The sequence below is a fragment of the Antrostomus carolinensis genome, unplaced genomic scaffold (genome assembly GCF_000700745.2).
Source record: "Antrostomus carolinensis isolate BGI_N321 unplaced genomic scaffold, ASM70074v2 scaffold10208, whole genome shotgun sequence".
Taxonomy (NCBI): Eukaryota; Metazoa; Chordata; class Aves; order Caprimulgiformes; family Caprimulgidae; genus Antrostomus; species Antrostomus carolinensis.
The window spans coordinates 1-12,442 of NW_010330883.1; the positions used below are offsets into that span (position 1 = coordinate 1).

General features: G+C 47.6%; 1 protein-coding gene across 1 annotated transcript in view; it reads left to right on the forward strand.

Moving 5' to 3' along the window:
- Nucleotides 1-11,981: 11,981 nt before the first annotated feature.
- LOC104528896 (vasopressin V1b receptor-like) overlaps nt 11,982-12,442 on the forward strand; it is a 2,188-nt gene continuing 1,727 nt past the window's right edge. Inside the window, 2 exon segments of the mRNA XM_029086239.1 lie at nt 11,982-12,219; nt 12,222-12,442. Coding sequence (XP_028942072.1) covers nt 11,982-12,219; nt 12,222-12,442 — 459 coding nt within the window.

A 12,442-nucleotide genomic window follows, 5' to 3' on the forward strand; every position in this document is an offset into this window, starting at 1 on the left:
GCGAGGGGCAGCCCAGGTGTCTGCCATGGCCCAGAGAGAGGGGAGAGCTCTGCCTTCCAGAACATTGCCCGCCTGATAGGGACCGATAATCTCATTCACAATTTACAGCTTTCCTTTTCTACCAACTTCATTCTCCATTAATAAAATAAGAAATGAGGAGAAAAAAAGAGTCTGCAGAGTCTCAGAAATGCTTCATTTAAAGTCTTTGCTGAATTTTTCTTCTGGTTAGTCTTTTAATTTCACTTTACAAACCTTTTTGCAGCTGTGTTTTGACTTTTGGTGAAGGGCAGATTTTCCACAGCCACAAACAGCTTCAAAATACCGTAACTGCCATTACCTCTCCTTCCTTGGCCAAACCAAGATAATCCCTGGAGAATATGATGACTAAGACTTGGCTTCCTGTTGGCAAATCTCTTCTCTTGGAATTTGTGCTGAAGTTCAGCACATACTTACCGGTCTGTTTTCCCTCAGAAGTGCCGTCAAGTGACATAGATCGTAGGGAGCCATTTAAATCCAATTAAGTAACTCCTTACCTATTGCAGACTATCAAAAGCAAGAAAACAAGTCTTGAGGGATAATCCAGAGAGAAGCCTTTAGCAGAGGTAATAACAGGATTTAAGAATGTCCAAAAATGGTATTCACAATTTAACTGGCTTTGATTTAATTTTGCATCCACTCTGCAGCACTGAGTTTTTCAGGAACCAAACAATCCTCAGGGACCCTGTGGGAACAACTGCTTGAAACAGTCTTTCCCCATCACAATTTTACTCCTTTTTTTTTTTCTGTCCCCTTCTCTCCCTCAATCACACAGTGAATTTGAAAGGAGAAAAAGGCAATTACCTCGGATGCCAGAAAGGTTGTGCTGTTATACTGCGTGTCAGGGTGGATGCCTGAGTTTATCTTCAGTTTCCCAGACTGGACTGGTCATTGCTGCTGCTTGGCCAAAAGGTTACAGACAGTTCCCAGTGTGACTCTGTCCTGGCAAATACTCTGACTGTTCAGGACATGCTTCCCCTTGCCCCACGGAAGAGCTTCTTAGTGCCTCAGCCCTTCACCATGAACAAGGAACCTCCAGAGACCTCAGCTGTTCAGATCACCAGAACCTTGAGGGATGAAGACAGGAGCCACCCAGGTCTCTGCCCCTGGAAGTGTGGGTGCAGGACCAGCCGAGACCTCTCAACACACCCTTGGCTCCAGCAGCCTCAGCTGACCAGCTCAGGGCTAAGCCACCTCACACTTTTCTCCTGTCAGCCCCACAAAAGCTGAATTGTTGAGACAATTCACTTTGATTTCCCCCATTAACAACCAGCCTACCTGAAGTGAAGCAAAACCAAGCGAGTGAGGTGAAGAATGAGGTTTTCAGAGGAGGCAGAGGCAGGTCCTGCTCATTAACACTGATGTAGGTTTTAAACATTCCCCAAAACTGTCCTTGCAGTTTTCTCTCTGCTGACAGACTCTGCTGCTGCTTCACTTCTCTCCAAGCTGAAATCCAAGACAAAATAACAATAAAATTCGATGTTTAACCTAACACAGCCTCCCAGCAGTACACACTTTGTTGGAACTTACTAACCAGCTCCCAGCTTGTTCCCTGTGTAATCAGTTTGTACTTCAAAGTCCTCGCCAGCAGACAGAACTAAATGATGGTGTTAAATTCACTCATGTATAAAATTAATTAGTTTTGGGGGCAGGGCAGTGGATATTGGTTGTCAGAAGTTGGGATATTAGTTGAATGGGGTTGCCCAGGGCTCTGGGGACCTTTGTAAGTTCCCAAGCAATACCTCCTGCTCTTCTATGGTCTTCAATCTGGGTGGATGAGAAGAGCACTGCTGGCTCCCTGGGGCAAATTGTTCAGGAGTGGGAGGATAATCCTTGAGCAGAGCAAAAGGCTGCGCTTGCTCCTGTGAAAGGCAGAGGGACTGACTGCTCCCACACTGAGCAGAAACACACGCTTGTGAGATCAAGGCATGTTAAACCAGATCCCAACTGCTGCTGCAGAAATCACCCAGCATTATAATTCCCCTCAAAACCACTGCACTGTCAGAGCTGCTCTGCTCTCCATCCAGGGGTGGTTGAGATGTCTGGTGAGATGCCTCAAGGCCAGGCTTTCCCAGGAGGTTGTTAGTCAGGTCTAGGGTTTGTTGAGCTCCCAGCCTGGCTGCTGGGACTAGCAGGGGATGCAGTTAAACAAGTCACCAGGAGGGAAAACAGCATCTGGCTCATCACCCACTGAAGCAGCAAGCACAGGTCACACCAGGGAACGGTACCTCTGCATCTCTGGTGTCCTTCTAGGATAATCCTTTCCCAATTAGCTTTTGAGGGCTTAGACATTAATATAATTATTTTTAAGTCTCACCATTGAAGAAACCCCAAACCCATGAAGCATCAGGGGCAGGTTCACATCTCCTTGCCTTGCTTGGCAGAACATGAGGGGTTTAGCAGCGATTTTCAGCTTTTGTCTTAATCCAACAGTTAGCTGTAAATCCACCCCCTCACCCAGGCTGTGGTGGCTCTCACCTCGGTGTGACAGACACGGTGCTTCATTAAGCTTCAGGGTGGGATTTGATGCCCTGAATGGATATGAATGACCTGCAAGGTGAGTCAACAGCTCTCTGGGTTACAACCCCAGAACTTGTCAGCCCCAAACTCCTGCCAGGCTCGATGAGATCTCCCTTTGGTGCTGGATAAAAACTCCTCAGGTATAACCAGGCACAGATCATCTACTAAAAACAAGCAAATCCAGAGCTTTGAAAGGCCCACGGCAGAACCACATACACAAATCCCCATCTAATTTGGAAACAACACAACTATGATCAGAGCATACTTTCATTTTTTTTTTTATTTCACCAAAAATAAAAAACCCCATAAAACCTCAAACAACCAACACACAAAAACCCCCAGCATCTGTCCATCCTACCTCCATCTCAAACAGACTCTGTGATGCCCCATGCTCACCCACTTCTGCAGCTACCTCAGCGTGAGCTCCCCTAAAGATGGGCTGCAGAACAGATGTAATTATTTTCTTGCTGCTACAGCAACACCCATATTCTCATGCTCATACAGAAACCCTAAAGAAAAAAAATCACCCGTTGATGCTTGACCTGCATGTTGATTTGGTTCGTTTTCCAGACGCCAGCAGCTCAGTGAGACAGGGAGATAATGTAAAGGCCACTGAAGAAATCTATTGATTTCAGCCTGTGGTTTCCCTACCAGCAGGCTCTCACTACAGACTGTGATTTCCTTGCCTGATGAAGTGATAATCCATTAAAGCCAAAAATACTGGTCCACAGATCATCTGAATTGTAAGTGATAAAACTCCCTGCGTTTGGCAGGTTCCAAAATGTCATTATTCTGAAACAACAACATTTCCCATTCACAGCAGCACTAAGTACATCCTCATGGCCTTTCAAATCTGTTGTGCAAATGCATGTGAAAATTGCTTTTAAGAGATGCCTTGGCAATTAGCACCCTACACACAGGGAAGGGTCAGAGACAAAGCAATTGTCTGGTGATGTTAAGCAGCGTTCTTTGGGGGCACACAAACCAGACTGCCACAGACTAACCCGACCTTCGACTAAAATAATCCCTTCAATCCATGATCTACCTGAAAAATAAGAGTTCTGCTCCTGCCACGGATTTTACCTTCGTTTGTCATTATCAGGTACTTAAAGACACCAAGTCAGATACTTCTTAAAATCAGTTTCTGAGGAGGGATAGAATAATTTCTATTCCATGCTGCCTGAATACCCTATTGGACAATCAGTATGGAATTTAACAAGTTGCTTTTAGAGCAGGGCTGGATTTTGGGCTTTACCACCAAAGCCACCAACTGTTTTTAATCACAACTGCTGCCTCCCCAAAGAAGTCCTGGTCTGCAAGGAGTTCTTCAGAAACAGATGGGCAATCTTCCTACTTTGTAGATCAAAAATACCAGTTTCTGCCAGTTCTTCACAAAACCCCTAAAGGAATCAGAGGTTGAACTTCAGGTTAAAAGAAATAAAAACTGAGATGCAGCAGAATATTCAGAAATTTACCCACAGATCCCTGGGAGGTTTAAACCTGATTTCCCATCGAGTTGATACCCAAGTTAGATGACAAACACACCCACCTATAACACTAACAGCAGTGGGCATAATCCTAAATTCTCACCACAACAAGTCTCCATTCAACATCCCACACCTCTGCCCCAGCCCCTCTGCTGCTGCCAGTAACGGGTCTGGGCTGCCTGATCTGACCCCCCAGGCAGGCAGCACATTATGTACCACTCTGTACTTTATCACCTTCTCCTCAGCCACTCCACGTTGGGAGAGGATTAAACAGCATTAACTGCCTTCCCCAAGGCTCCCACCCCGCTGCTCCTCCTGCCAGAGAGCCAGACCAGAGCAGTCTGAGGATTAACGACTCTTGTCCCAACCAAAGGACAAAGAGGTGGTGAGTGGGTGTTAATTGAGCTACAGGGGAAGGGCTCACCATGCTTGTGCAAGCCCTCCAAGCTGGTACCCATTTCCAAACTGGACCTAGCAGTGGGGATGGCAGTGCCACAGCCTGGGGCAGAGCAGGTTGATGGGCAGGAGAAGGACTCTGGGGTGGGGTGTCCTTAGGATAAGAGGAAATGGCCTCAAGTTGTGCCCAGGGCAGTTGAGATGGGATGTGAGGAAGAATTTCTTTGCTGAAAGGGTTCTGAGGCATTGGAAGGTGTTGCCCAGGGCAGTGGTGGAGTCCCCATCCCTGGAGGGATTGAAGAGTCGTGTAGACATAGTGCTGAGGGACATGGGTTAGTCGGGTACTTGTCAGTGTTGGGTTCATGGTTGGACTCCATGATCTTAAAGGTCTTTTCCAATCAAGGTGATTTTGTGATTCTGTGTCACCTCTCACCAGAACCCACTGCTGTTGTCCCAAGGGCTAAAGCTGCATCTCCCAGTTCACACCAGAAGAGTCTGCTCCCCTGGTCACAGCCAGAACAGATCTGGGGCAGCATCTCCTTTGGTGTGCAGAGCTGTGATGATCTCCAGCCTGGGACCCCCACCCCACCAATTCCTGCCACAGCAGGTGTCATCAGAGCACAGTAATGAACCACGGGTGCCTGAGAATCAAGAGCTACAGCAAGAAACTCAAAGCCAGCATCCTGGTGTTACAACTCCATCAACACTACAAGGATCCTCTGCCCACAGCCATTTAATTAGGAGAAGCAGGCAGCTTATTTAGAGCACAGCTTTCTGCTTCGTTTGCAGGAACCACAGCACAGGGAGGAGACAGACCATTAGGGCTTATGTTTCCTAGGAGATTTTCACACACTAAGATGGGGGGGGGAAAAAGAAAGACCCACATTTCACACAAGCTGAAGGTAGTAATTCCACTGGCACTTCTGATCTGTTAAGCATGTCGAGCTAAACTGCTAGTGAAACTACAATAATGGGCTTTAATTGGACTATGATAATGGGCTTTAATTTGGTTTATTTTGTCCTGTTCTCAACATACCCAAAAAGGCAGCAAGAACAGGAAAGAAGTTGCTCAAATAGCTTAAGAGAAGGAACACATCTAATAGTAGCACTGCTAATGGCCAAGTCTCAATTCTATGACCTTATCTCTCAGCATCTTAAAAGTCCCTCAGCTTGACAGCCCCAGAACTTCCAGGTAATAATATCAGGGCAGGTAAGAAATACTCAGTATTTTAATTGATCAATACAAGCAGACCCGAGTGCTGGTCATTCAGTTGGAAGCGGTCACACCAAGGCAGCTGCACAATCCCTGATGAGTTTCCTTGTATTTGGGCAGAACCTGGGCCTGACTATCAAATAGGCAAGAACAACCTTTAATCATGAAGCCTTGAACTTTGCTTTGGCAGGGAGAGTACAGATCACTGCAGACGTTTTCCCTCTGATTCATCATTTTCTAATACATTGTCCTGAAACAGCTGCTCCTCTCCTTTCATAATCCTGATTGATGTCTCTCTTACCTGGAAGCCAACGGGTTCTGAATAACTGCAGCATTTCCATCAGGCAAGGAGGGGAGCAGTAGACAAAGCAGATCTGAGGTCACAGAAAGGTTCTCGTTCACTTATTCCCTGTATGGAGATTTTCAATTAAATGTATCTTAAATCCTGTGCTCTTCTTTGTCTGCCCCAAAGAGGAGGGAGGGCCAGAGCAGCAGCTCCCCTCCCATTGCAGATGCCTCCAGCATCCCTGTAACCCCCAGTTCAGCTGCAGATGCTGGAAGGTGACGTGGGATGAAGCAGCTGTAGCAGCCCAAGCACCCACCCAGCTGTGCCCCACACAAACCTGTTCCCACAGAGCCACCCTCAGGACCAGAGCCTGGGCATTATCCTTGTGACCAATGCAAATATCCCAGCGAGGTGTTGATTAAAAATAACACAAAACTTCTCAGCTCTACAGGCTGTAGGGCCCAAAAATCCCATGCACAGATCAGACCTCAACTGTATAAAGCAAAATACAGGACCTAAAGAAAATACCTTCCCCAGTCTGTCACTGCTGCCTTGCTGGGACTTCTCACTCAAGCAAGTTCTCCTGTCCCCACTGCTGTTAACCAGCTTGTCTGTCTGTCCACTCCAGAACTAACAGACATACTTTCCCCACAGCAGCCTGTCAGGAGAGGACAAGAAAAAGCCATTTGTTTCCAGCCTTGAAATGTAATTTTTTGGTGCTGCTTTATTATTATTATTATTACTGATTTTAAGGTTGTAAATGCTCTGGCTGTGTCTGGTTTTTAAATGCTAATGATGGTAACAGCAAAAGGAGATGAGGGAGTGGGGAAGGAAATTGAAGCATTTCACAGCTACCCGAGTCTTTAAACATCCCTGGCTACACAGGGAAATCAACAGGGAGAACGTAAGGATGATAAACAAGTCATTTGCTGTCTTGAAGATGCCTGTCGCTTCAATTTTCCCCTCTGGCAGTTGCTGCTACTTAAGCAGACTGTTTCCACACACATATGGGTCAAATGAAAAGACATAGCAAAACAAGAGGGAAAAAAGTAAACTGTAATAGAGTTATCAGCTGCAATAACACCCCAGGACTGGCTTTATTTTATCCAACACAAATCCCCTGGTATCCACCAGCCTTTCAGGCTGACCTTGAAGAACGTGCCAGGGGAGGAGGCTGGTCCCATCCCCACAAGAGGTGGGTTTGGGGGGGGATCATGTGTGATGGTTTTGGGAGACTTGGGGTGTTGCACACCCAAACTGTCCCCAAACAGCAGAGACACCAGGAGCAGCACAGACAAAGCATGAGATGCTCCAAGTCAAACTCACAACTCAGACACAGCAACTCCAGGGACAGCAGCTCAGCCCCCCCAAATTTATATTCACAGCAATGTTTTTAAGCACTGATACTTTAAAGCTTAGTTCTTTAGTACAACCCTGTCAGCTTTTGTTCTTCTGCTCGCCAATTTTTACTGCTTCACATGGATTTTTTCCATTAAAATCAAAACTGCTTGTTCTGCCTCACAGTGTCCCCAACAGGAACCGCTTTGGGGTATTTGCCATGTGTTTGGCATATTTATTTATGCACCCAGAGATGCTCTCTAATATTAAGCAGGATCTGAGGTTTTAATTAAATGGAAAAAAACCAAATGTGAATGAAGGAAAGGGGGAGGAAAAGGGGAGTCTGACTGACACATCAGGTTTATAATTACCTTAAAATTATAGAAGCTCCTGCCTTTAGTTCCCAGAGCTGTGTGACAGATAATGCTGCTCAATTATACAGCAGAGTTTTCTCCCTCCAGAAGGTAAAGGGGGGAACAGTGCAAGTGTTGAACCAGGTGTCCATTTGGAGACAATTTAATATTTCACATGGTATCAGGATGGACCAGGGCTGTGCTAAACCCTTCAGCACTCCCAGTAACGGGTGCAATCACATCCTCTGCTCGATGACCACACTGCAGAGAAGTTTGTTTTCCTAATAAGACAGACACCACAAAAAGTCATTTTTCTGAGAACTCTCCACAAACATTGCAAGCAATAAAAATCAAATTACATATCAAGTTTTCAGCTTCCAAACTCCCCAAGTCTGATAAAAACAAAGGACAGTCCTACATGGAGTTAAGTCAATGGCAAGAGCAAGCTCAGCTTTTAAAGGTCTTGCAGTCTTTAAGAACTGGGAAGTCTCAGCAGTTTATATTTTCAGGAGGTGGAGGGGAAGTCATTCATGGCTTAATTTTGACAGAGAGTTGGCATTAAAAGCACCATCAGATACCAGGAACCCCCAGCCCTCATTCCTGCCCTCAGTCTTTCCAAGGAGATGATCCCAAGCTGCTATAAATGCAGTTGCAACACCATTAATTTTATAACATCTGAACCAGCACAAAAATGACCAAATCTTTATTTTCCCCCAACCTGAACCATAAAAAGCATTTCAGTGATGAAATGCTAAAGACAGACCGAGTCTGCTTCATGCTGTCAGCAGCACGAGTTTAACACCATCACATACCACAAATAAAATACTTGTGTTGCAAAGTGAACCCAATCAGCATATAAACCCAAGCCAAGAAATTTTATTTACTTATTTAACCAGCAAGCTACCCACAAAGCAAAGTAACCAGCTACTGAGCCAAATGATTTAGCAATCCCAAACCCTCTGCCTCTGTGCTCTACAGGAAAAACGTGCAGGATGCCAGCTGGGAATAGGAACAGCATTTTCTCTGTTATGCTTCATGGTGTATGGACCCTACCAGCTGCCAAAAATTAGCTGTGTAACACAGTGTTACCTCGACAAACCAAATGTTAAAAGCTTAGAAATCCAGTTACACAGTCCCATATTAACATCACACCCAGAGGGAAGGTTGGAACAGTTCTCACAGCATTTCAGGGTTTAGCTCACCCTGCAGCAGCAATAACCAGCAGCACAGAGCCCCAGGGGTTACCTGTGATCCTGCACATGCATCTTCCTCCACTGGGCACAGAAAACAACACAGTACAAACAGATGCACTGCCAAAAAAACCCCCAAACAAACAAAAAAACACCAAAAAACCCCAAAACCAAACCAGCAGCATCTTCCCCACACTGTAACACCTCCAATCCCTGCCCCACAACACTTTCATCCTCCAGGGTTGGGCTTATGGGGAACAGCCTAAATATCTGCAGCTGGGGTGGGACTGGGATGGTCAGGCACAACTGGGCACAGCTGGGCCATCATCTCCCAGAAGCTCCCAGAGCATTAAACACACCAGCACCGTGCTCAGTGACTAATTCCTGAGCTGCTTAGTTGGAGAACCCAGTTCTGGTTTTGCTGAAACACATAACACCTGGCAATACAAGCAATGTGTCAAAACGCTCAGGAAACCAATGAAAGAAAATGAGTTTCTTCTTTAATCCGCCTGCTTGAAGAATGTCCTTGCTGCGATAATCTCTCTCCCTCTAAAGAAAATAAATTTCTATTTTCCAAGGATCATTTTTCTTTTGTGAATTAGCTTCACTTTCCTCTAAGCGCCTTTGCAGAAGTATTCTCCCTGCAACTCAACTTAGGTAAATCTGGAGTAAAAGCTCTGACTCTGAGGGAATTGCTCCCAAATCAAACCAGTGCTAGTGAAAGCTGAGTTTGGCCTCAAAATGCTTTAAATGTTTCTTTCTCTCTGCAGAATCTGCCCCTCCATCTTTGCCTTCCTCTTTGCTTTCCATTGCTTTCTAGTTTTTTTTTGCACTGCTCTCTATTAATCTTCCAGAAAATCAGCTGTCTGATCACAAACATGGAAAATCACATTATTCACTGAAATATCTTCTCTCTAACTCCAGCACCCCAGCCAGGCGCTCTCCTGTGATGGGTACTTTATATCCATAGGGTCTTTTATAAGGATGAATGTCTTTTAATTAGACACAAACTGCGCTCATTTATGGTTGTTAAAAGTGATCTGCAAATCTTTATGTAGCGAAGAACAATCTTCTTATAGGCAACTTAATTGTAATATCACAGCCAGCGAGGCAGAGCTGGCTCTGAGAGCAGCAAAGCCCGTGTGGAGCAGAGAATTGTGAGGAAGAATCCCACATGGATGTGTTTCTTGTTTGCTTTAGAGAAAGGAAAAAAAAACAAACATTAGCAATAAGTGGGTGTTGGGTTTATTTCTTGTTGACATAACTGAAGAACCAGGAGGGGAAATACAAAGGTTTAATGTTGCAAAACAAAAGTGAAATTGTGTGTGTGCACATGTATATTTGTATATATACGAAATGAAAATATTTTGCAATCACACACTGTGTGGGAAGATACATTGAAAGCTCAGAAAAAAAAGAGTGGGAAGATGAGGAGAAGAGGCAAGTGATGCCCAAGGTGAGATATGGGCACGTTCCAGCTGTTGCCACATCTGGATTTTCAGCCACCCAATGTAAGTGTGTTTGTCCTTCGGCTGAGGGTGTTTCTGTTGCCTGTCGCTTTTCCTCTGGCTCACACCACACCGTGGCAGAGTCTGCAGCTGCTGGGGCCTCTTCAGCTCACCTCTCCCCAGCAGATTTGTCTTCTCCATGCTTTTTTTCCAGGCTCTGTGTGGGTGAGAGATGGGGCAAATACCAAGGACCCGAGGCAGAGGCTGCTCTGGGGATGTTTTTCCTTTCGGGGCGGTTTTCTATCAGATGGTGTAAAACAGCAGCGTTTAGCTGAGGCCTGAGCAGGCAGAGTCGGGCTTTTGCCACATCTCGGGGACAGTCTCCATCCCCTTCCTACAGAGAAGGGAAGGTGCAGCAGATCAAACCAGGACCTGGTGCCAGTCAATGGTGTTTCCACCAACTTTGCTGCAGGGCTGAGACCAAGCTGCACAAACCAAGGGACATCTCACTCCTGATGCTCTGATGGACTTGCACTGCCGTGTCCCCTGTCCCCAGGCTCTTGGGACAAAGGAGGAGCCAAGGGCAGAGGTTTAAGGGGTCTGACTAGCAGGGACAGTGCAATCAGGGGCAGAGCATCCCCAGCCCCACACGCTGCAGAAGAGGGGATGCAGGGGACAAGGACAGGAGGGGTCCCAGCCTTCTGCTCTCACCCGGGAATTGCAGTGGGTAAAAGCCACTGGCAAAGCCCAGGGATTGCAAAGCCTGAGAGAGCAGCAGGAGAGGATCCAGCTCCCACCTGCCCGTGACAGCGTCCAGCAGCGCTCGGCACAGCAGAGGCTGGAGCCAGGAGGAGGGAACTGCCAGGCTATAAAAACCAGAGCCAGGCAGGCAGCGTTCACACACACACAGCGACCGAGAGCCACTGCCAGCAACAGCCACCCGCTTCCCGTGGAGACACGGACCCTCGGACACCGCTCACCTGGCTTTTATTGTTCTTGGAATGAAAAGGCCAAAGGGATTCAGCCTCTGGAGCAATTTCTCTTACTTTTGCTGCACTAGAAAGAAGCAACAACGAGGATTCTCCTTCTCCCTTCAATTTACCAGCACAGGGGAGAGAGGACGCGCGAGATGAACAGTTCAGGGAGAAATGGGGATTGGGGAATGTTTAGTGAAGATGAGAGAAAGATCAAGGACTGATCCAGGGGCTCTCACACCTCTTTGCTTGTTGGGAATATTTGCAGAGAGCAGCCGAGCCAGGGAGGGGAATTGCAGCCGCACAGCACAGGGCTAGCGTGACACTGAGATGCATGAGGGAGAGGAGGTGACAACGGTGGTGGGGATGGCAGGAGGTGGCATGTCCATCCCCCCCAGCCAGGGGTAGGGGACCTGGTGCAGCCGTGCTCAGGGGCAGCACTGACCTGGAGAGCTCAGCTATTTGCAGAGAGCAGCCGAGCCAGGGAGGGGAATTGCAGCCGCACAGCACAGGGCTAGCGTGACACTGAGCTGCATGAGGGAGAGGAGGTGACAACGGTGGTGGGGATGGCAGGAGGTGGCATGTCCATCCCCCCCAGCCAGGGGTAGGGGACCTGGTGCAGCCGTGCTCAGGGGCAGCACTGACCTGGAGAGCTCAGCCCTGGGGAGGCAGGGAAGGTTTAACCATCCATCAGAGAGGAGGGTAGAGCTGCCTGTGCTCCTGCAGAGCTTCCCAGAGGGATGGAGCCAGGCTGGGGCTGGAACAGTACTCATCACAGCCAGCCTGGGCACAGCCAGGGGCTGCTGACCCCCCAGACCCTGGCAGGGGACCCCAACCTGACCCTCTTGCACAGCCGGGATGAGGAGCTGGCCAAGGCAGAGATAGGGGTGCTGGCCACCATCCTGGCTGTAGCGACCATAGGCAATGTGGGGGTGCTGCTGGCCATGTACCGCCTGAGGAAGAAGATGAGCCGGAAAAAAACCTGCACCTGGGACTGACTGACCTGGGCGTTGCCCTCTTCCAGGTGCTGCCACAGATGATCTGGGAGGTGACATACCGCTTCTTGGGGCCAGACCCACTCTGCAGGGCAGTCAAGTACCTGCAGGTGCTGAGCATGTTTGCCTCCACCTACATGCTCATCGTGATGACCCTGGACCGCTACATGGCCGTGTGCCACCCGCTGCGCACCCTGCAGCAGCCC